Consider the following 22,865-nt stretch of genomic DNA (forward strand, 5'->3'; position numbering starts at 1 on the left):
AAACAAACACGTCTTACCGCATCGAGCTCCAGACTGGGAATGTGTCCGTTAGATAATATTTCAGAATCCTCTCAAATGTCAATACAAAATATGCCTAACAATAATTCTAAGGTTTACGGTAATACAACGCGAGACGGTAACATTGCTTCGACTAACGGAAATACACTACCATTTAGTTAATGAATTACACAATGAATACATATCTTACTATTGCCGGTACTCACATAATAAATCTAAAAACAATTTGGAATAATTACAGATTGAGAGAGCCATTCAAAAGCTACACATAAAAGGCACAATAATCATGCACACATGTTGTACCTTTGGTTCAACAATCGGAAGTGAATAAACTGGTTCACAATCCTTGCATTAATGCATGAAATCGCTCACTTTTCCTCAAAATTAATGACATATTAATCGTAAATGATAACTGATTAAACTATCCTAACATCCTTCGTGAAAAATAACGAAGATTATCGTAAAAAGTTAATTATAGCCGAATATTGCCGAAAATTATACATCACTACGATTTAAATTACGTAAGTAAAATAAACAATTCTAAATTAATTATCTTTCCAAACTGTATCCCAAAATACAATATAAGATATTATTTATAACAACTCCCAAAATTGACAAAACTTGATATTAATTGTAAACCCAAGTCTAAAATTTACAATATTATATGGTCTCATGCCACACTTTTGAAAATCAAAGGATCTGAATGATCTTTCCTGTAACTTTACAAATCAAAAACTGATTCATAGAATGGCTGACAGTGTGCTAGAAGATGTTAATATAACAAATGCAGAGACCGAGAATAAAATTAAGAAACCAAACATAAGTATAAAAACGACGGCCAATAAATCAGATTATGTAGGAAAAGATATCGGGAATATACAGATTTGTTAAAATATGGAAGGTGATGGAGTGGTTTTTCAATTAGAAGGTATGTATAAAGATAGATCTAATATGGAAGGTGATGGAGTGGTTTGTCAACTAGAAGGTGATCAATTGTGGTTTTTCAATTAGAAGGTATGTATAAAGATAGATCTAATATGGAAGGTGATGGAGTGGTTTTTCAACTTGAAGGTGATCAATTGTGGTTTTTCAACTAGAAGGTATGTATGAAGATAGATCTAATATGGAGGGTGATGGAGTGGTTTTTCAACTAGAAGGTATGTATAAAGATAGATCTAATATGGAGGGTGATGGGGTGGTTTTTCAACTTGAAGGTGATCAATTGTGGTTTTTCAACCAGAAGGTATGTATAAAGATAGATCTAATATGGAGGGTGGTGGAGAGGTTTGTCACTAGAAGGTATGTATAAAGATAGATCTAATATGGAAGGTGATGGAGTGGTTTGTCAACTAGAAGGTATGTATAAAGATAGATCTAATATGGAGGGTGGTGGAGAGGTTTGTCACTAGAAGGTATGTATAAAGATAGACCTAATATGGAGGGTGATGGAGTGGTTTGTCAACTAGAAAGTATGTATAAAGATAGATCTAATATGGAGGGTGGTGGAGAGGTTTGTCACTAGAAGGTATGTATAAAGATAGATCTAATATGGAAGGTGATGGAGTGGTTTGTCACTAGAAGGTGTGTATAAAGATAGATCTAATATGGAGGGTGGTGGAGTGGTTTGTCAACTAGAAGGTATGTATAAAGACAGATCTAATATGGAAGGTGATGGAGTGGTTTGTCAGCTAGAAGGTATGTATAAAGACAGATCTAATATGGAGGGTGGTGGAGTGGTTTGTCAACTAGAAGGTGTGTATAAAGATAGATCTAATATGGAAGGTGGTGGAGTGGTTTGTCAACTAGAAGGTATGTATAAAGACAGATCTAATATGGAAGGTGATGGAGTGGTTTGTCAGCTAGAAGGTATGTATAAAGACAGATCTAATATGGAGGGTGGTGGAGTGGTTTGTCAACTAGAAGGTATGTATAAAGATAGATCTAATATGGAGGGTGATGGAGTGGTTTTTCAACTAGAAGGTATGTATAAAGATAGATCTAATATGGAATGTGATGGAGTGGTTTGTCAACTAGAAGGTGATCAATTGTGGTTTTTCAACTAGAAGGTATGTATAAAGATAGATCTAATATGGAAGGTGATGGAGTGGTTTGTCAACTAGAAGGTGGTCAATTGTGGTTTTTCAACTAGAAGGTATGTATAAAGATAGATCTAATATGGAAGGTGATGGAGTGGTTTGTCAACTAGAAGGTGGTCAATTGTGGTTTTTCAACTAGAAGGTATGTATAAAGATAGATCTAATATGGAAGGTGATGGAGTGGTTTGTCAACTAGAAGGTGGTCAATTGTGGTTTTTCAATTAGAAGGTATGTATAAAGATAGATCTAATATGGAAGGTGATGGAGTGGTTTTTCAACTTGAAGGTGATCAATTGTGGTTTTTCAACTAGAAGGTATGTATGAAGATAGATCTAATATGGAGGGTGATGGAGTGGTTTTTCAACTAGAAGGTATGTATAAAGATAGATCTAATATGGAGGGTGATGGAGTGGTTTTTCAACTTGAAGGTGATCAATTGTGGTTTTTCAACCAGAAGGTATGTATAAAGATAGATCTAATATGGAGGGTGGTGGAGAGGTTTGTCACTAGAAGGTATGTATAAAGATAGATCTAATATGGAAGGTGATGGAGTGGTTTGTCAACTAGAAGGTGTGTATAAAGATAGATCTAATATGGAAGGTGATGGAGTGGTTTGTCAACTAGAAGGTATGTATAAAGATAGATCTAATATGGAAGGTGATGGAGTGGTTTTTCAACTAGAAGGTATGTATAAAGATAGATCTAATATGGAAGGTGATGGAGTGGTTTTTCAACTAGAAGGTATGTATAAAGATAGATCTAATATGGAGGGTGGTGGAGTGGTTTGTCAACTAGAAGGTATGTATAAAGATAGATCTAATATGGAGGGTGATGGAGAGGTTTTTCAACTAGAAGGTATGTATAAAGATAGATCTAATATGGAGGGTGATGGAGTGGTTTTTCAACTAGAAGGTGTGTATAAAGATAGATCTAATATGGAGGGTGATGGAGAGGTTTTTCAACTAGAAGGTGTGTATAAAGATAGATCTAATATGGAAGGTGGTGGAGTGGTTTGTCAACTAGAAGGTGTGTATAAAGATAGATCTAATATGGAAGGTGATGGAGCGGTTTGTCAACTAGAAGGTGTGTATAAAGATAGATCTAATATGGAAGGTGATGGAGCGGTTTGTCAACTAGAAGGTGTGTATAAAGATAGATCTAATATGGAAGGTGGTGGAGCGGTTTGTCAACTAGAAGGTGTGTATAAAGATAGATCTAATATGGAAGGTGATGGAGCGGTTTGTCAACTAGAAGGTGTGTATAAAGATAGATCTAATATGGAAGGTGATGGAGCGGTTTGTCAACTAGAAGGTATGTATAAAGATAGATCTGGTAGGATGGATATATCCCCCTGCATATTTCTATCAGAAGGTGATGGGAGTTTGGTTGAGTGGATTTTCAACTAGAAGGTGTGTATTAAGATAGATTTGATATGCAGAGGTAGGTGGGGGTGTACCCGCATAATTCTAACACAGAAGGTGATGGAATTGCATGTAGTGGATTTTCAACTGGGATTTATGTATTAAGATAGATTTAATATGGAGAGAGGGTGGGTGTACCCGTGTATGTGGGGTGTACCGGAGTAGGTCTAACATGGAAACTAAGTTTGGTGGTGTTATGGGGAGAGGTGGAGTGGATTTTCAACTAGAAGGTGTGTATTAAGATAGATCTAATATGGAGAGGTAGGTGGGATGTACCCGCGCAGTTCAAACAGAAGGTTATGGGGGTTGGGTGGAGTGGATTTTCAACTAGAAGGTGTATATTAAGATAGATCTGATATGGAGGGATAGGTGGGGGTGTACCCAAGTAGTTCTAACACAGAAGGGCCAGATTTGTTGGCAATGTAAATGTGGTAATAGTTATCAAAGATAACAATACAAATATTATGTGTGTGTTTTTGTTAATTGCCTGAATTGGACACAGCTTAATTTAAGGTTACCACCACAGAATAGGGCAATTACGTTTGCTCAAATTTAACAGTAGTGCACTGGAACAAGATGAACACGTCATAAATATGCAAATATATCATCAATGAAAATGAAGCATAATCCAATTCAGATAAAATCCAAATCAATAAACAAAATGTACTTTTGGTGAGTGAGGAACTGTCACAAGGCGAGATTTAGCATCACCATTCGAATCCTAGATCACATCCGGATCTCAGCCACCACCAACAGAACCGCGCCGTGGCCAATTGAATGTGTGTCATGTCAGCTAGTATCTAGGCTTACCCACAAATCTGCAGTGGTCCGAGTTCTCCAACTGAATTACATACATTATCAGTGGTAGTTAGCAAGCACTGAAAACTGTAAGTGTCATACAAAATTACCTTACCGTATTCTTGGAGAACCAGTTTTTACAATAGCAGCTTGTGAAAAGTGAAAAGCAGTCCATGCTAGTCAAACAAACTGTTAATCTTACGTGTGTTTATCAAGTTTCTTTTAGATAACTATTAAGAGAATAGCACTGATGTACATTGTCAAACAAACTGTTAATCTGTCATGTGTTTATCATGTTTCTTTTAGATAACTATTAAGGTAAAGTTTGGTCTGATTGTGTAAATGTAGTAGAACTGATTGTGAAAATGTAGCAGGTCTGACTGTGTAAATGTAGTAGGTCTGATTGTGTAACTAGTAGGACTGATTATGTCAATTTAGTAGCTCTGATTGTGTAAATGCAGTAGGACTGACTGTGTAACTAGTAGGTCTGACTGTAATTGTAGTAGGTCTGATTGTGTTACTGTAGGTCTGATTGTGTAAATGTAGTAGGACTAAATGTAGTAGGTCTGATTGTGTAAATGTAGTAGGTCTTGTTGTGTAAATGTAGTAGGACTAAATGTAGTAGGTCTGATTGTGTAAATGTAGTAGGTCTGATTGTTTAAATGTAGTAGGACTAAATGTAGTAGGTCTGATTGTGTAAATGTATTAGGTCTTGTGTAAATGTAGTAGGTCTTATTGTGTAACTGAAGGTCTGATTGTGTAAATGTAGTTGGTCTGATTGTGTAAATGTAGTAGGTCTGATTGTGTAAATGTAGTAGGACTAAACGTAGTAGGTATGATTGTGTAAATGTAGTAGGTCTGATTGTGTAAATGTAGTAGGTCTTATTGTGTAACTGAAGGTCTGATTGTGTAAATGTAGTAGGTCTGATTGTGTAAATGTAGTAGGTCTTATTGTGTAACTGAAGGTCTGATTGTGTAAATGTATTAGGACTGATTGTGTAAATGTAGTAGGTCTGATTGTGTAAATGTAGTAGGTCTTATTGTGTAACTGAAGGTCTGATTGTGTAAATGTAGTAGGACTAAATGTAGTAGGTCTGATTGTGTAACTGTAGTAGGTCTGATTGTGTAACTGTAGTAGGTCTGATTGTGTAACTGTAGTAGGTTTGAGTGTTGAAATGTAGTAGGACTGAGTGTAAATGTAGTAGGTCTGATTGTGTAAGTGTAGTAGGTCTTATTGTGTAACTGAAGGTCTGATTGTGTAAATGTAGTAGGACTAAATGTAGTAGGTCTGATTGTGTAAATGTAGTAGGACTAAATGTAGTAGGTCTGATTGTGTAAATGTAGTAGGTCTGATTGTGTAAATGTAGTAGGACTAAATGTAGTAGGTATGATTGTGTAAATGTAGTAGGACTAAATGTAGTAGGTCTGATTGTGTAAATGCAGTAGGTCTTATTGTGTAACTGAAGGTCTGATTGTGTAAATGTAGTAGGACTAAATGTAGTAGATCTGATTGTGTAACTGTAGTATGTCTGATTGTGTAACTGTAGTAGGTCTGATTGTGTAATTGAAGGTCTGATTGTGTAAATGTAGTAGGACTAAATGTAGTAGTTCTGATTGTGTAAATATAGTAGGTCTGATTGTGTAAATGTAGTAGGACTAAATGTAGTAGGTCTGATTGTGTAAATGTAGTAGGACTAAATGTAGTAGGTATGATTGTGTAAATGTAGTAGGACTAAATGTAGTAGGTCTGATTGTGTAAATGTAGTAGGTCTGATTGTGTAAATGTAGGTCTGATTGTTTAAATGTAGTAGGACTGAGTGTAAATGTAGTAGGTCTGATTGTTTAAATGTAGTAGGTCTGATTGTTTAAATGTAGTAGGACTGAGTGTGTAAATTAGTAGATCTGACTGTAATTGTAGTAGGTATTGATTGTGTTACTGTAGGTCTGATTGTGTAAATGTAGTAGGACTAAATGTAGTAGGTCATATTGTGTAACTGAAGGTCTGATTGTGTAAATGTATTAGGTCTAAATGTAGTAGGTCTGATTGTGTAAATGTAGTAGGACTAACTGTCTAGATGTGATAGGTCTGATTGTGTAACTGTAGTAGGACTGACTGTGTAACTGTAGTAGGTCTGACTGTGTAACTGTAGTAGGACTGATTGTGTAACTGTAGTAGGTCTGACTAACTGTAGTAGGTCTGATTGTGTAACTGTAGTAGGTCTGACTGTAACTGTAGTAGGTCTGACTGTAACTGTAGTAGGTCTGACTGTGTAACTGTAGTAGATCTGACTGTGTAACTGTAGTAGGTCTGACTGTGTAACTGTAGTAGGACTGACTGTGTAACTGTAGTAGGTCTGACTGTGTAACTGTAGTAGGTCTGACTGTAACTGTAGTAGGTCTGACTGTGTAACTGTAGTAGGTCTGATTGTGTAACTGTAGTAGGACTGACTGTGTAACTGTAGTAGGTCTGACTGTGTAAATGTAGTAGGTCTGACTGTGTAACTGTAGTAGGTCTGACTGTAACTGTAGTAGGACTGACTGTGTAAATGTAGTAGGTCTGACTGTGTAACTGTAGTAGGTCTCGTTGTGTAACTGTAGTAGATCTGATTGAGTAACTGTAGTAGATCTGACTGTGTAACTGTAGTAGGTCTCGTTGTGTAACTGTAGTAGATCTGATTGAGTAACTGTAGTAGATCTGACTGTGTAACTGTAGTAGGTCTGATTGTGTAACTGTAGTAGGTCTGACTGTGTAACTGTAGTAGGTCTGACTGTGTAACTGTAGTAGATCTGACTGTGTAACTGTAGTAGGTCTGACTGTGTAACTGTAGTAGGTCTGACTGTGTAACTGTAGTAGGTCTGACTGTGTAACTGTAGTAGGACTGATTGTGTAACTGTAGTAGGTCTGACTGTGTAACTGTAGTAGGTCTGACTGTGTAACTGTAGTAGGTCTGACTGTGTAACTGTAGTAGGTCTGATTGTGTAACTGTAGTAGATCTGATTGAGTAACTAGTAGGTCTGACTGTGTAACTGTAGTAGATCTGATTGAGTAACTGTAGTAGGTCTGACTGTGTAACTGTAGTAGGTCTGACTGTGTAACTGTAGTAGGTCTGACTGTGTAACTGTAGTAGGTCTGACTGTGTAACTGTAGTAGATCTGACTGTGTAACTGTAGTAGGTCTGACTGTGTAACTGTAGTAGGTCTGACTGTGTAACTGTAGTAGGTCTGACTGTGTAACTGTAGTAGGTCTGACTGTGTAACTGTAGTAGGTCTGACTGTGTAACTGTAGTAGGACTGATTGAGTAACTGTAGTAGATCTGATTGAGTAACTGTAGTAGGTCTGACTGTGTAACTGTAGTAGATCTGACTGTGTAACTGTAGTAGGTCTGACTGTGTAACTGTAGTAGGTCTGACTGTGTAACTGTAGTAGGTCTGACTGTGTAACTGTAGTAGGTCTGACTGTGTAACTGTAGTAGGTCTGACTGTGTAACTGTAGTAGGTCTGACTGTGTAACTGTAGTAGGTCTGACTGTGTAACTGTAGTAGGTCTGACTGTGTAACTGTAGTAGGTCTGACTGTGTAACTGTAGTAGGTCTGACTGTGTAACTGTAGTAGGTCTGACTGTGTAACTGTAGTAGGACTGACTGTGTAACTGTAGTAGGTCTGACTGTGTAACTGTAGTAGGTCTGACTGTAACTGTAGTAGGTCTGACTGTGTAACTGTAGTAGGTCTGATTGTGTAACTGTAGTAGGACTGACTGTGTAACTGTAGTAGGTCTGACTGTGTAAATGTAGTAGGTCTGACTGTGTAACTGTAGTAGGTCTGACTGTAACTGTAGTAGGACTGACTGTAACTGTAGTAGGACTGACTGTGTAAATGTAGTAGGTCTGACTGTGTAACTGTAGTAGGTCTCGTTGTGTAACTGTAGTAGATCTGATTGAGTAACTGTAGTAGATCTGACTGTGTAACTGTAGTAGGTCTCGTTGTGTAACTGTAGTAGATCTGATTGAGTAACTGTAGTAGATCTGACTGTGTAACTGTAGTAGGTCTGATTGTGTAACTGTAGTAGGTCTGACTGTGTAACTGTAGTAGGTCTGACTGTGTAACTGTAGTAGGTCTGACTGTGTAACTGTAGTAGGTCTGACTGTGTAACTGTAGTAGGTCTGATTGTGTAACTGTAGTAGGTCTGACTGTGTAACTGTAGTAGGTCTGACTGTGTAACTGTAGTAGGTCTGACTGTGTAACTGTAGTAGGTCTGATTGTGTAACTGTAGTAGATCTGATTGAGTAACTAGTAGGTCTGACTGTGTAACTGTAGTAGATCTGATTGTGTAACTGTAGTAGATCTGATTGAGTAACTGTAGTAGGTCTGACTGTGTAACTGTAGTAGGTCTGACTGTGTAACTGTAGTAGGTCTGACTGTGTAACTGTAGTAGGTCTGACTGTGTAACTGTAGTAGGTCTGACTGTGTAACTGTAGTAGGTCTGACTGTGTAACTGTAGTAGGTCTGACTGTGTAACTGTAGTAGGTCTGACTGTGTAACTGTAGTAGGTCTGACTGTGTAACTGTAGTAGGACTGATTGAGTAACTGTAGTAGATCTGATTGAGTAACTGTAGTAGGTCTGACTGTGTAACTGTAGTAGGTCTGACTGTGTAACTGTAGTAGGTCTGACTGTGTAACTGTAGTAGGTCTGACTGTGTAACTGTAGTAGGTCTGACTGTGTAACTGTAGTAGATCTGATTGAGTAACTGTAGTAGGTCTGACTGTGTAACTGTAGTAGATCTGACTGTGTAACTGTAGTAGATCTGACTGTGTAACTGTAGTAGATCTGATTGAGTAACTGTAGTAGGTCTGACTGTGTAACTGTAGTAGGTCTGACTGTGTAACTGTAGTAGGTCTGACTGTGTAACTGTAGTAGGTCTGACTGTGTAACTGTAGTAGGTCTGACTGTGTAACTGTAGTAGGTCTGACTGTGTAACTGTAGTAGGACTGATTGAGTAACTGTAGTAGATCTGATTGAGTAACTGTAGTAGGTCTGACTGTGTAACTGTAGTAGATCTGATTGTGTAACTGTAGTAGGTCTGACTGTGTAACTGTAGTAGGTCTGACTGTGTAACTGTAGTAGGTCTGACTGTGTAACTGTAGTAGGTCTGACTGTGTAACTGTAGTAGGACTGATTGAGTAACTGTAGTAGGTCTGATTGAGTAACTGTAGTAGGTCTGATTGTGTAACTGTAGTAGGACTGATTGTGTAACTGTAGTAGGTCTGACTGTAACTGTAGTAGATCTGACTGTGTAAATGTAGTAGGTCTGACTGTGTAACTGTAGTAGGTCTCGTTGTGTAACTGTAGTAGGTCTGACTGTGTAACTGTAGTAGGTCTGACTGTGTAACTGTAGTAGATCTGATTGAGTAACTGTAGTAGATCTGATTGTGTAACTGTAGTAGGTCTGACTGTGTAACTGTAGTAGGTCTGACTGTGTAACTGTAGTAGGTCTGACTGTGTAACTGTAGTAGGTCTGACTGTGTAACTGTAGTAGGTCTGACTGTGTAACTGTAGTAGATCTGATTGAGTAACTGTAGTAGATCTGACTGTGTAACTGTAGTAGGTCTGATTGTGTAACTGTAGTAGGTCTGACTGTGTAACTGTAGTAGATCTGATTGAGTAACTGTAGTAGGTCTGACTGTGTAACTGTAGTAGGTCTGACTGTGTAACTGTAGTAGGTCTGACTGTGTAACTGTAGTAGGTCTGACTGTGTAACTGTAGTAGGTCTGACTGTGTAACTGTAGTAGGTCTGACTGTGTAACTGTAGTAGGTCTGACTGTAACTGTAGTAGGTCTGACTGTAACTGTAGTAGGTCTGACTGTGTAACTGTAGTAGGTCTGACTGTGTAACTGTAGTAGGTCTGATTGTGTAACTGTAGTAGGTCTGACTGTAACTGTAGTAGATCTGATTGAGTAACTGTAGTAGGTCTGACTGTGTAACTGTAGTAGGTCTGACTGTGTAACTGTAGTAGGACTGATTGTGTAAATGTAGTAGATATGATTGTGTAACTGTAGTAATCGTTATAACGAGGTCTGACCATGTTAAAACCTTGTTCTCTTTCAGAGCCGTCATTAAATCCGTACATAATTGTAGGAATTGTGGTTGGGTGCATTGTTGCAGTCCTCTTGATAGTAGCAGTGATCATATGTATCAGGTACCAACTTTTGCATGCACTATATTTGGGGAAACTATTCACTCTGTCGAGTTAGGGAATAATATCTAGAGGTGGGGATCAGATAAAAACCTACGATCTGTCATCGGATATTGGCTGCAGATCGGGGTCCTCTATTAGAGAGACACTGTCTTCACCTCACTGCCAGTAATTGTAGTATGTGTCCACATAGAACATTTTTAATGACTAAATTAGAGAGATTGTCTTCACCTCACTGCCAGTAATTGTAGTATGTGTCCACATAGAACATTTTTAATGACTAAATTAGAGAGATTGTCTTCACCTCGCTGCCAGTAATTGTAGTATGTGTCCACATAGAACCTTTTTAATGACTAAATTAAAGAGATTGTCTTCACCTCGCTGCCAGTAATTGTAGTATGTGTCCACATAGAACATTTTTAATGACTAAATTAAACAGATTGTCTTCACCTTGCTGTCAGTAATTGTAGCAGGTGTCCACATAGAACCTTTTTAATGACTAAATTAAAGAGATTGTCTTCACCTCGCTGCCAGTAATTGTTGTATGTGTCCACATAGAACCTTTTTAATGACTAAATTAAACAGATTGTCTTCACCTTGCTATCAGTAATTGTAGCATGTGTCCACATAGAGCCTTTTTAATGACTAAATTAAAGAGATTGTCTTCACCTCGCTGTCAGTAATTGTAGCATGTGTCCACATAGAGCCTTTTTAATGACTAAATTAGAGAGATTGTCTTCACCTCGCTGCCAGTAATTGTAGTATGTGTCCACATAGAACATTTTTAATGACTAAATTAAACAGATTGTCTTCACCTTGCTGTCACTAATTGTAGCAGGTGTCCACATAGAACCTTTTTAATGACTAAATTAAAGAGATTGTCTTCACCTCGCTGCCAGTAATTGTTGTATGTGTCCACATAGAACCTTTTTAATGACTAAATTAAACAGATTGTCTTCACCTTGCTATCAGTAATTGTAGCATGTGTCCACATAGAACATTTTTAATGACTAAATTAAAGAGATTGTCTTCACCTCGCTGTCAGTAATTGTAGCATGTGTCCACATAGAGCCTTTTTAATGACTAAATTAGAGAGATTGTCTTCACCTCGCTGCCAGTAATTGTAGTATGTGTCCACATAGAACATTTTTAATGACTAAATTAAACAGATTGTCTTCACCTTGCTGTCAGTAATTGTAGCAGGTGTCCACATAGAACCTTTTTAATGACTAAATTAAAGAGATTGTCTTCACCTCGCTGCCAGTAATTGTTGTATGTGTCCACATAGAACCTTTTTAATGACTAAATTAAACAGATTGTCTTCACCTTGCTATCAGTAATTGTAGTATGTGTCCACATAGAGCCTTTTTAATGACTAAATTAAAGAGATTGTCTTCACCTCGCTGTCAGTAATTGTAGCATGTGTCCGCATAGAGCCTTTTTAATGACTAAATTAGAGAGATTGTCTTCACCTCGCTGTCAGTAATTGTAGCAGGTGTCCACATAGAACCTTTTTAATGACTAAATTAAAGAGATTGTCTTCACCTCACTGCAAGTAATTGTTGTATGTGTCCACATAGAACCTTTTTAATGACTAAATTAAAGAGATTGTCTTCACCTCGCTGCCAGTAATTGTAGCATGTGTCCACATAGAACCTTTTTAATGACTAAATTAAAGAGATTGTCTTCACCTCGCTGTCAGTAATTGTAGTACCGTATATCTTCGCCTGTAAGTCGATCTCGGCTATAAGTCGAGTCCCTAATTTCAAGCCCTGAAAACGTATTTTTTTATTGACCCGTTTATAAGTCGACCCATGAAAATCTACTTATAAATATTGAAATATTTCTTATTTTCAGCACATGAGAACAATAATATTTGAACAAAAGAAAATTATTTTACAAACTTCGGTTTTCACATTTTGTACATCGCAATATAATCAGACTATTCCAATCAAACTATCATTATTACATAGCATCAAAACGAAATATTCCCTTAGTAGAGAGTGAAAGCTGTTTCACTGTTACTGTATAGTACTGTACAGATGGTTTTGTGCACAGACAACAACTTTATTTATAAACACTGACAACAGATCACTACGATAAAACTGAAAGTATCACGTTTTGCCGCCATATTAATACATGTAAGGAGGATAACTCTGGAAAGTACACTGGTTTTTGTACCAAATGATGTGTGTCCCTATTGGTTGCACTATACCAATTAATTTCCGGCTGGGTCGAAGTTCGAGGTGTACCGAACTTTTGATAGAGAAGTTAACACCACAAGTCCTGTGATTGGTTATAAATGTGAGTGTGTTGGTTGTAAAAACAATTAGTTTCATCTGGGCTAAAAATGTATGCAATTTTATTTGATGTAGTACCACCGTGTCAAGTAGCCTTGTGCTTGGAACATGTATGGGGTACCTGTAAAAAAAAGTACTAAAATTTTGTGCGAAACTAGGGGTGTTGCAGAAACATCTGGTTATACCGAAAATGAGCCATGAAAGGTACCATTTTCTGCAGTTAATACTTTGAGGTAGGGGTTGTAGTACTGATATTTATGGGTCACAGTTTGGTTGATATATTGCATATAGTGTTTTTAAACACAAACGTTAACATGGTCGCCTATGGGATTTGAATTGGTATAGTCCAACCTATAGCACATATTCAGTGCATAATAAAAAAGATTATGATTTTTGTGATTTAATTAAATTAAACTACACTATTTGATTAATTAGCCGTCACACTCGGCCATGCAAGTTCACAATGACCTTGACCTTGACAATAATTACTGTACATAGCTCTGAATGGAGTTTGAACAAAAATTAGCACTGAGGAAAAGTTGGTTTTGGCCTATAATTCATACTATACAGATTTGAATGTTCTTATTTACATGGTGTTTGACTTGCCATATACAACTGCTCTTAAATATGTTAATATATCTAGGCAGTCTGAACTTAGATTTTAATAGCAATTTATTTTTATATTAAAAATAACATGTGCCAATATTGGGATAATGTCTTTAACTTCTATAAACATAGTTAATGTTTCATGTGTGTACTTCTGATAGCTTAACTTTTTAAAGACCTTGATTTTTATTGTCCTTTTGGCATATTTATAGGGTGCTAAGTCATATTTTAGACAAATTTGTAGTTTTAGGGGAAACATTTTTTTACTTTGAAGAATTTTTTTACCAAAGCCATAATTAAAATTTTTGTCACTATTGTGCCTTCTGTTCTCATTTATACATAACAATAAGCTTGTTAAACATATCTTTAGGTCTCCAGATCAAATCTTTTTTTAAAATAATCACTTAGTTTGCTCCCATGAAGTGTATTTTAAGTGTATACTAGATTTGGAACCAATTTTTCCAGATTTGATTATCTACCTTGGTGTAATTTGATGATTTATTTTATTGTTAATGCTGTATTATCCAATGTTAATAGCTAAATGATATGCTGGATTACAGATTGTAGGAATACATCCAATATACATATTGTATTGATCTGGATTAGAAAATAATGCAATAAAATAGATGTTCAGGTAATTATGTCACTTAAAAACAGGTTTTTTTAGTAATGAATCAAAAATAAATATGCGAAAGCTGCATGATAATTCCAGATATTACACATTTTTAAAACCTCCAACTACAGTAGGGTATACATAAAATATAGTCAGGAATATTGGTGGCTGCCAATGGTTTTGATGGTCCAATTTGAAAATCTGCATAGCTGATGGATTTGAAATTCCCGCACATGGTAACTTGAAGATGCCCACACTCAGCATACAGGATTTTCTTCCAACAGTGATGTGCAGGACATTAAGTCATTACTTCATACAGATGCAGTCATGTTGGTTTTTCCTTCCTCAGACATTGTATTTTTTTAATACTGATATTTCTTTGATGTGCCTATTGAGGTCTTCATAATCTAGGGGTCAGTCAAGTACATGTGTTTCAATGGAATAAGTTTAAGGAGTTGAGGTACTCTGAATAGCCATGCTGTCTCTACATATATAGCTGAGCACACACACACATCTGACAATAAATATCTTCAGGAGTATTATTTAAAAAAAAATTATTTTTTCAAATATGACATATTGCATTTGTACAAAACTGTACAAAATACATGTGTTTTGTGAGGTGTACATTAAATTAGGTTGCACTGTAGAAACAACAGTTTCAGTGAGGTTGTCAGTTTATGTCAGAAGACACCAGATCCTGGTTGTCATAAAAACACATGATTCACCACCTTTTGAAACATGTATGTTATCAGTATAGGTTGCACTATACCAATTAATTTCCGGCTGGGTCGAAGTTCGAGGTGTACCGAACTTTTGATAGAGAAGTTAACACCACAAGTCCTGTGATTGGTTATAAATGTGAGTGTGTTGGTTGTAAAAACAATTAGTTTCATCTGGGCTAAAAATGTATGCAATTTTATTTGATGTAGTACCACCGTGTCAAGTAGCCTTGTGCTTGGAACATGTATGGGGTACCTGTAAAAAAAAGTACTAAAATTTTGTGCGAAACTAGGGGTGTTGCAGAAACATCTGGTTATACCGAAAATGAGCCATGAAAGGTACCATTTTCTGCAGTTAATACTTTGAGGTAGGGGTTGTAGTACTGATATTTATGGGTCACAGTTTGGTTGATATATTGCATATAGTGTTTTTAAACACAAACGTTAACATGGTCGCCTATGGGATTTGAATTGGTATAGTCCAACCTATTGCTCTAGATAGTGAACTGCAGAGATCAGTCTATTTTAAGTGAAAGCTCAGTAATATTCATGAAGTTAATCACCGCCAAAACATTGTTTGAACAACCATTAATGCCAGTGACCAGATTTCAAAATAAACTCAAGCAACAGGTAGTTAGTATTGTTTACATTTTTACTATTAGTGATGACTGTTAATTTAACTAAGTGGACTGTTGTCTTGGCATGTGAGTGAGATCGTACGCCTTTTTGCATAACCAAAACCGTTCTAATGCCAAAAAAAATAGGTTATAAAAAATAAATGTGTCAAATTAACATATTTGAGTATAAATACATGGCATACTTCAACAATAAAACTTGTAAAATAATCCCCAAAACAGTAATATTTTTTGTTGAATTTTTTTTACCCTCTTATAAGTCGACCCCCCAAGTTATAAAATAATTTTTGGGTGAAAAAAATTCGCATTATAGGCGAAGATATACGGTATGTGTCCACATAGAACATTTTTAATGACTAAATTAAAGAGATTGTCTTCACCTGGCTGCCAGTAATTGTAGTATGTGTCCACACAGAGCCAGTTTAATGTCTAAATTAAAGATACTGTCTTCACCTCGCTGTCAGTAATTGTAGTATGTGTCCACATAGAACATTTTTAATGACTAAATTAAAGAGATTGTCTTCACCTCGCTGTCAGTAATTGTAGTATGTGTCCACATAGAACATTTTTAATGACTAAATTAAAGATATTGTCTTCACCTCGCTGTCAGTAATTGTAGTATGTGTCCACACAGAGCCAGTTTAATGACTAAATTAAAGAGATTGTCTTCACCTCGCTGTCAGTAATTGTAGTATGTGTCCACATAGAACATTTTTAATGACTAAATTAAAGAGATTGTCTTCACCTCGCTGCCAGTAATTGTAGTATGTGTCCACATAGAGCCAGTTTAATGTCTAAATTAAAGATACTGTCTTCACCTTGCTGTCAGTAATTGTAGCATGTGTCCACATAGAGCCAGTTTAATAACTAAATTAAAGAGATTGTCTTGACCCTGCTGTCAGTAATTGTAGTATGTGTCTACATAGAGCCAGTTTAATAACTAAATTAAAGAGATTGTCTTCACCTCGCTGTCAGTAATTGTAGCATGTGTCCACATACAGCCAGTTTAATGACTAAATTAAAGAGATTGTCTTCACCTCGCTGTCAGTAATTGTAGTATGTGTCTACATAGAGCCAGTTTAATGACTAAATTAGAGAGACTGTCTTCACCTTGCTGTCAGTAATTGTTGTATGTGTCCACATAGAGCCAGTTTAATGACTAAATTAAAGAGATTGTGTTCACCTCGCTGTCAGTAATTGTAGCATGTGTCCACATAGAGCCAGTTTAATGTCTAAATTAAAGAGATTGTCTTCACCTCGCTGCCAGTAATTATAGCACGTGTCCACATAGAACCTTTTTAATGAATAAATTAAAGAGATTGTCTTCACCTCGCTGTCAGTAATTGTAGCACGTGTGGACATAGAGCCAGTTTAATGACTAAATTAAAGAGATTGTCTTCACCTTAATTTTTAGCAACACGCGCCTCCTGCGTAACTGGGGCATGCAAGACGTCACGTGACACCGATAAGAGCATCTTACTTGTGTGCGGTGGTTTTACAGACTGCTTGTTTTAAACGCACACATTTTTTCACAGGATTACTGAATATGGGAACAATAAATTGTACCGGTACTCTTTGTTTGGAATTACGTATTACCAGTACAGAATAATTTAACACAACCAAGTGAACATCAAAAGTCAACAAGTAAATCTTTTACACTCAACCAGCAGATCGCACGTGGTATTTGACCTACATTTGTTTTCCAACTCTAAGCCTTGTTTATTTCTGTCTCAAATTCCAAGAACAAAGAAACGACAAGTGTAATCGTAAATAGTAGGTTTACTTACTGAGTTAAATATATACATTACAAGTTCCTTAAGAATATAGCTATTATAAACAAGAACAAGTCTATTAACGAACAATGCACCGAGGAAAAGTCGCTAAAAAAAACCGGATACACGTTTTGCCTATAAACAAGAACAAGTCTATAACGAACAATGCACCGAGGAAAAGTCGCTAAAAAAACCCCGGATACACGTATGGCCACTGGACCGTCAATACTTGAAAGTAACGTGCGGCTTGTAAAACGGTGCTTCTTATAATATGAATGGATCCTCTAAAATGTTTTTAAAAAAACCCCAGGGGTGCGTTATAGTCCAGAAAATACGGGAAAACAAAATTGTGTTACGTAACGCTATTCAATACACCTCCTCCCCCCCCCCCTTGTAATGCTACATAACGCTTGGACTTACATTACAGCCCCACCCCCTAAGCGTTACGTAATAGTTGAATGGCCCCTAACCTTAACCCTAAAATTAATATAAAAGTAAATACATTTATTTTGTATATAATAGAAAGGGGGGGGGGGGGGTGTGCTGGGAATTCGGAAGTCTTCCCACAAGAATATTACAGCCTATCTGTCGCTGTTCTGTCTCTGAAGCTGCTGGCATCTCGCTCTCGGCATTGGATTTGCTGGAGCCTGGTTTGGCTGTTTCAGGATTGAAGAAGTGAACAATCCTCGTGTTTGATGTGACTAGTGAATGTTTCTTGGCAGCCAAATCCCGATGCTTCTTCCATATCAAATGTTTTTAAACACAACGTACATCGCGCTCTGTGACGATCAGGATCTGCTCCATCTTGACCTGCTTTCGCGAGCCAATCGTTGTACAGTTCCTTTGTTAACCACTGGTTACTGAACACACACTTTCCGGGCATTTTAAATGGAGTCAATAGGTGCAATGGTCATTCAAATCATAGATACATCAAACTCGCGGCAAACTCGTGATGATCTGCGCAAGCGCAATCGCAGATAGCCTGAGTTAATCTTTCGGGATCAGGCTGAAACGGAACCACTACCAAAACGGCACCTCATTATATTGGCTAAAACGGGGCGTATTTTTTCATATATTTTATTTACGGCAAGGACATAATTTTCCATAACCTTTCCATAGCCAAGGTAACAAAACCTGTTTTCTAAAACTTTAAAGGTCCTGGAAAACACTATGACGAATTTCCAAAACTTTCCAAGACTTTCCAAAACGCGTACGAACATCAGGGATTGTTTCGACTACCGAAACATGCGGCTGTATAAGACCACACATTTTTACACGGTTCACGTTATAAATAATACTCAGAGTAGGATGATGGAAATACATAGTGAAAAGGTTTAAGGCCAGCTCATTTTGCCCGAATGTCTTATTCGAAGATTTGCTCTCTCACTAGGGGAGGGGTAAGTTGACCCACGCTGCCCCCCCCCCCCCCCCCCCCGCCAAATGCTTATAGTTGGCGTTCGACTTATTTCCCAGTTATCTCCCTCTATAATTGCATTTTTATATTATTTCAGTATGCTGGGGGTTACACTTGGTACCCCATTTTTATTTATTTATTTATTTTAATTAATATATTATTTATTTATTTATTTGGCAAGACTATTTATCTTCTTTTTCTTTATATATATATATATATATATATATATATATATATATATTTTATTTGCGCCCCTTCCGAAATATTTGTTTTTTGTTGTTTCTTTTTTTTCTTTTTTTCTCTTTTTTTTTTTGGGGGGGGGGGGGGGGGGGGGGGGTTGTTGTTTTAAAAAAAAAACCCGCTACAAACATTAAACACATAGACAAAGACCCGAGCCCGGGGTACACGGAACCTGCAGTGCATGCCGGGTAATCATCCCCCATGTGGGGTCATACATTCAAGAGACACACCCATAATCGCACCCGCAAAGTGGGTGAAACTCGGTGTATGTGGCTTTACACCTACCCGCTGATCCTAGCGGTGCAGTCACTCTGGGTTGGAGCCGGTACTGGCATGAAAAATCTCCCATTGCCTCAGGTGGGATACGAACCCAGTACCTACCATCCAGAGTTTTAATGACTGTTAGTAACTTTTTTTTCTTTCTTATAATCATTTATTTAATTTTATTTATTTTAAAAAATTTATTATTATTTTTGTTTAATTTAAATTAATTTTATTTATATATTCAATTTTATTTATTTATAAATATTAAATGTTTAATTAGCGACGTTATTTACGTTTATGCATACCAAAAAGCGAATAAATTTAAACGCGATTAGCAATTATTGACCGTCATTGGGGAAAAGATCGTTGCCCTCGGTCAGTATCAATTTATTCGGTCCATAAAACATGATATTGCCCGAAATGTGGTCAATAATGAGGCTTCGAGGTGAAGTCAACGACAAGTGACGCCACGCGAAATAAGGGTTCTATGTGATAACTAGTCTAGCAAGTCGTTTTCGTACACAATTAAAGCGGCAGTATCCGGAATATTTTTTATTATTTAAGCATATAGAACAGAAAATCCAATTATGTTTGGTGCATATATCACGCCGCACTCCGCATTGGTTTCACTACGCTGGCTTATCCAGGTCAAAAACAAAGCCAGTTTTTCGAAAGTGGGGCACTTTTGACGGGCTCCTGCCGATCTCGGTTTTCATTGGCTTATCACAAGTGTGGAATTCCCCAACAAGAGATCACGTGAGATTTCGCAATTTTTTAACAAATTTAACTGTCTTGATTGAGGGGTCGTCTTATATCTCCAAAATATATTTATATCCATAGAGGTATGGTACAACAACGCCTTTCCAGGGGTCGGTGGGTGGGGGATTTGCCTTGAAATTTTGACAGTGGCCAGCTGTTGGCATACGCGTTATATGTAAGGGGGTGTTACTACTTACGTAACGCTCTAGGAGTAGAGGAAGAGGGTACTGTGTTCGATTTACGTAACATTTCTCAAGACTGTTATTTTTATTCATTACTTAGACACCGGCCTCGGTGGCGTCGTGGCAGGCCATCGGTCAACAGGCTGGTAGGTACTGGGTTCGGATCCCAGTCGAGGCATGGGATTCTTAATCCAGATACCGACTCCAAACCCTGAGTGAGTGCTCCGCAAGGCTCAATGGGTAGGTGTAAACCACTTGCACCGACCAGTGATCCATAACTGGTTCAACAAAGGCCATGGTTTGTGTTATCCTGTCTGTGGGAAGCACAAATAAAAGATCCCTTGCTGCTAATCGGAAGAGTAGCCCATGTAGTGGCGACAGCGGGTTTCCTCTCAAAAATCTGTGTGGTCCTTAACCATATGTCTGACGCCATATAACCGTAAATAAAATGTGTTGAGTGCGTCGTTAAATAAAACATTTCTTTCTTTCTTTCATTACTTAGACCTAAAAAGGTGGTTTTTGGAAATGCGCGGTCAGTCTAGGATCGATCCCCATCGGCGGGTATATAAAAGACCATGATATGTGATATCCTGTCTGTGGGATAATACATATAAACGATCCCTTGCTAAAAAAAACATTTTTTTTAGCGGGTTTCCAAGGCGCGTGTGCAGGGATTTCAGCGGGGTTGGGGTTATAGTTTATATGGGGCCATGCTCCCCCAGAAAATACATTTCAAATTTTTTTAAGTTTGGGCAAGTAAGGGTTTCGACCTCCAATACCCTCCCCCTGCACATGCACCCGATTCCTCGCTAAGATTATATGTCAAAATTACAAAATGTTAGACATCCAACAGCAGATGGACGGAAGCATAGGATATGTTTTAGTTAACGACGCACTCAACACATTTTATTTACGGTTGTATGGCGTCAGATGATTATTAAATCAATATGCTCTAACTTTGATGTCGTTAACACACACACACACACACACACACACACACACACCAAGTTTACCCTTTCCAAACGAATGAATATTTATTTGAATTTATTTGAACAGGTAAAATTAAGAAGTGAAAACGTTCATTGTCTACTGTAGTATATTTTATTTAAAAAAATATATACATGATTAATGTGTTACTAGTGTAACAGAAAAAAATCAACCTCCACTGAGGGGATTTGGACCACGGACTCTCACTACGAGAGTCCAGCGCTCTACCAACTGAGCTAATAGGGAAATTCCCACTAGCTACTGCCAGTAGGAGCACTTTATACCAACACTACTACACTAATATACAAACTAAACTTTGAAAGTTCTACTAACACTTATAAATATTAATTCTGAAATAGGAAAGTACGATTGTCGATAATACGTTGTCAAAATCAAACCGGTTTTTACGAAAGACTCTAGTACCGTATCCTCAACCGACCGTTCTTCGTACAGCGCAAGATTTCTCTTTTAATTTTTTGAGACGAACCCTACAGTTTAAAATCTGCAAACGCACATTAACTGAAACTGACAACAGGCTGTCGTTTGTGCTTTGCCGAGCTATGGCGGCACAGGCGACGAATCAAGCATATACTTTTGACGATCTCCGTTCATAGCGAACACACATGAGTTTTTTAAAAGTGCATTTGAGCATGTATTTCATATTTGTACATGATGTTATAATATGGTAACCAGAGAATGTAACTTTAAAAATAAACAAATAACTTCAAAATACGACGTATTCAACTTGCATTAACTATGAAACGAAAGAAAAAATAAGTAGAAACTGATCGAAATTTTATTATTAGTCTTCAAACCTACCTGGATGCTGTGAAGGCATTTTAAGTTAAAATTGCTTTTTGCTTTATGACACCACTAGAGCACATTAATAAATCAATCATCAGCTATTGGGTGTCAACCATTTGGTAATTGACAGTTTTCCATAGCAGCATTATTATTATACATTTCTCCATACAGGACAGCACATATCATGGTGTTTTATATACTAGCCATGGGGCACTGTTCGTAACAGTGTTCAGTTATATTAAGTACTTACACATTTACACCAATAATAACTATACTTTAATCTTTTATTTCAATGTTATTGGTTTTTTTACACATTTTGTTAGACTGAATATCATTCTTTCAAAGGGACAGTAAAGTCACCTTTCCTTTTTTCCATTTAATACATAATACGTTCCACTTAATGGTTTTCGGAATACAGATTGCACCAGTGAAACACTATGTAGTCCAGTTAGTTATGTTCAATTTTTGATGCTTGCTGTCCTTTTTGCTCAAGTTGATGAAATTTTGGCAGTATGTTCCCATGACCAGCCTGAATAAAAAATTCATTGGTAACATTTTTTTTGGTCAACGAATCACGGCAGCCATCTTGAAATTCAAAATGGCGACGATTTGTCAAAAAATCGATAACTTATAGGTAATTGGTTATAACATGGTCAATTGTCATGCTAGAATGATTATTTACCACTCAAATTAAAGCATTTGAAGTCTTCTACATGATCAAATATGAAGTATTTACAAAATCTGAATATACGACCTACCAGGGGGTTCAAATGTTTCAATGGTCCCTTTACCCCCAAAATAAGGCCTTGTTTCAAAATAACCCCTGTATCACATTAATTTTTTCATTTGTGGCCTGTTTTAAGCATTGGTTACTTTGGAGACATAGACAGGTAGTTTTTGAGAAATGTTGAGTATGATAGATTAATTAGGGAGTTAGTACTGGGGGTACCAATATGTACCCCCTTTTTGTCACACTGCGAAATCAGTCCTTTTTTAACAACACATCTGTCACTAAGAATAAAACCCTTTAAAATGCTCAATATTTGA

The 22,865-nt window shown here is 37.1% G+C and overlaps 1 protein-coding gene across 1 annotated transcript in view; it reads left to right on the forward strand.

Annotated features, from left to right (window-relative positions):
* Positions 1-17,864, forward strand: part of LOC121373479 — a 49,271-nt gene extending 31,407 nt beyond the window's left edge. The window contains exons 4-5 of the mRNA XM_041500146.1: positions 10,436-10,526; positions 17,777-17,864. Coding sequence (XP_041356080.1) covers positions 10,436-10,526; positions 17,777-17,864 — 179 coding nt within the window. The remainder of the gene's footprint in view (positions 1-10,435; positions 10,527-17,776) is intronic.
* The last annotated feature ends 5,001 nt before the right edge of the window (positions 17,865-22,865 follow it).

The sequence above is a fragment of the Gigantopelta aegis genome, chromosome 5, assembly GCF_016097555.1.
Source record: "Gigantopelta aegis isolate Gae_Host chromosome 5, Gae_host_genome, whole genome shotgun sequence".
Taxonomy (NCBI): Eukaryota; Metazoa; Mollusca; class Gastropoda; order Neomphalida; family Peltospiridae; genus Gigantopelta; species Gigantopelta aegis.